Source organism: Tachysurus vachellii, chromosome 10 (assembly GCF_030014155.1).
Source record: "Tachysurus vachellii isolate PV-2020 chromosome 10, HZAU_Pvac_v1, whole genome shotgun sequence".
In the NCBI taxonomy this organism is placed as follows: Eukaryota; Metazoa; Chordata; class Actinopteri; order Siluriformes; family Bagridae; genus Tachysurus; species Tachysurus vachellii.
This window is the reverse complement of record NC_083469.1, coordinates 593,634-595,000: the sequence shown is the minus strand read 5'-3', so window position 1 is coordinate 595,000 and position 1,367 is coordinate 593,634. Positions and strand designations below refer to the sequence as shown.

General features: G+C 41.6%; 1 protein-coding gene across 1 annotated transcript in view; it reads left to right on the top strand.

Moving 5' to 3' along the window:
- exo1 (exonuclease 1) overlaps positions 1-898 on the top strand; it is an 8,081-nt gene extending 7,183 nt beyond the window's left edge. Inside the window, exon 14 of the mRNA XM_060880343.1 lies at positions 599-898. Coding sequence (XP_060736326.1) covers positions 599-668 — 70 coding nt within the window. The 3' untranslated portion in view covers positions 669-898. The remainder of the gene's footprint in view (positions 1-598) is intronic.
- Positions 899-1,367: the final 469 nt, after the last annotated feature.

Here is a 1,367-nt window from a genome sequence, read left to right as displayed (position 1 = left end):
AAAGTACAGACTATGATGGACTCTGCGGTAGGGCGATAAAACGATAATGATATGTATCGCGATGGACACGTGATCGATATCAATAAAAAATGTGTTCGATAAAACGTTCGATATTTTTTATTCTTCGTCGGATTTCTTCTTTTTCTTTTTTCTTATTCTTTTTCGGATTTCTTATGACGCAATATGTGTTACACTGTTCTGAAATCCCTGGAAATAAGTGCATCACTCGTTAGAAAACAAAGATTGCGAAGCAAGTTTGGTTGCTTTAACAAAGACATTCACTCTCTGGTAACCTAGCAACGTAGGGAGTGACACGCTAACAGCCAATCATGTAACAGTATCATCTGGGGTGTTGAGGCTGCAGTGTTTAACTCCTGTAAATGTTAAAGTGATAAAATATAAAATCATGTCCAGGATTTTTATATTCGTGTCAGCACCGATGTTTGTGGTGTTTTATTGACGTCAGTCTTTTTAAATTGTATCATTTAAAATAATTTTTACTCATTGGTAAATTAGCTGGATTGTGTTTTTCCCTTTTGCTTAATTTCTCTCTTTGTGTGTGTGTGTGTGTGTGTGTGTGTGTGTGTGTGTGTTTCAGGGAGAACCCAAAGTTAAACCCCTGTAAGAAAGGAGAACCCATGTCTCCGGTGAAGGACAATGTGCAGTAACATGATGGTCACTACCTCAGGATGAGTGTGTGAACTGGTGTCATAGAGCTGTAGAGTGGGCATCCCTTAGTGCTCTCACTTACACTTGTGCTCTCTCACACACACACACACTCTCTCTCTCTCTCTCTCTCACACACACACACACACACACACTGTCTCTCTCTCTCTCTTGCACACTCTCTCACACATACACACACACACACACACACTCTTTCTCTCTCTCTCTCTCTCTCTCTCTCTCTCTCTCTCTCTCTCACACACACACTCACTCTCTCTCTCTCTCTCTCTCTCTCTCTCTCTCTCACTCTTGCACACTCACACACACACACACACAATCTCTCTCTCTCTCTCTCTCTCTCCCTCTCTCTCTCTCTCTCTCTCTCACTCTTGCACACTCACACACACACACACACATTCTCCCCATTAGCGTGGACTCTGATCTTAGCTCTACGCCGATTAAACGTGTTAAACATACCGTGTATGTTGAGGACTACTTTTTACACTTTAATAATGAATAAAATATCTGTACTTTTCTGAGTCTCACATTCTTCTTTAATGTTGTCAGAGTTTGATTAAGTGGGCGGGGCCTATCGGGGCGTGGTAGACGCTCTCAGTATTGATACTTACACAACGGTTTGGTTTGATGTCTCACTTCAGTGTTCCCTGTGTTAAAGACACAAACTGCATTCCTCATGGATG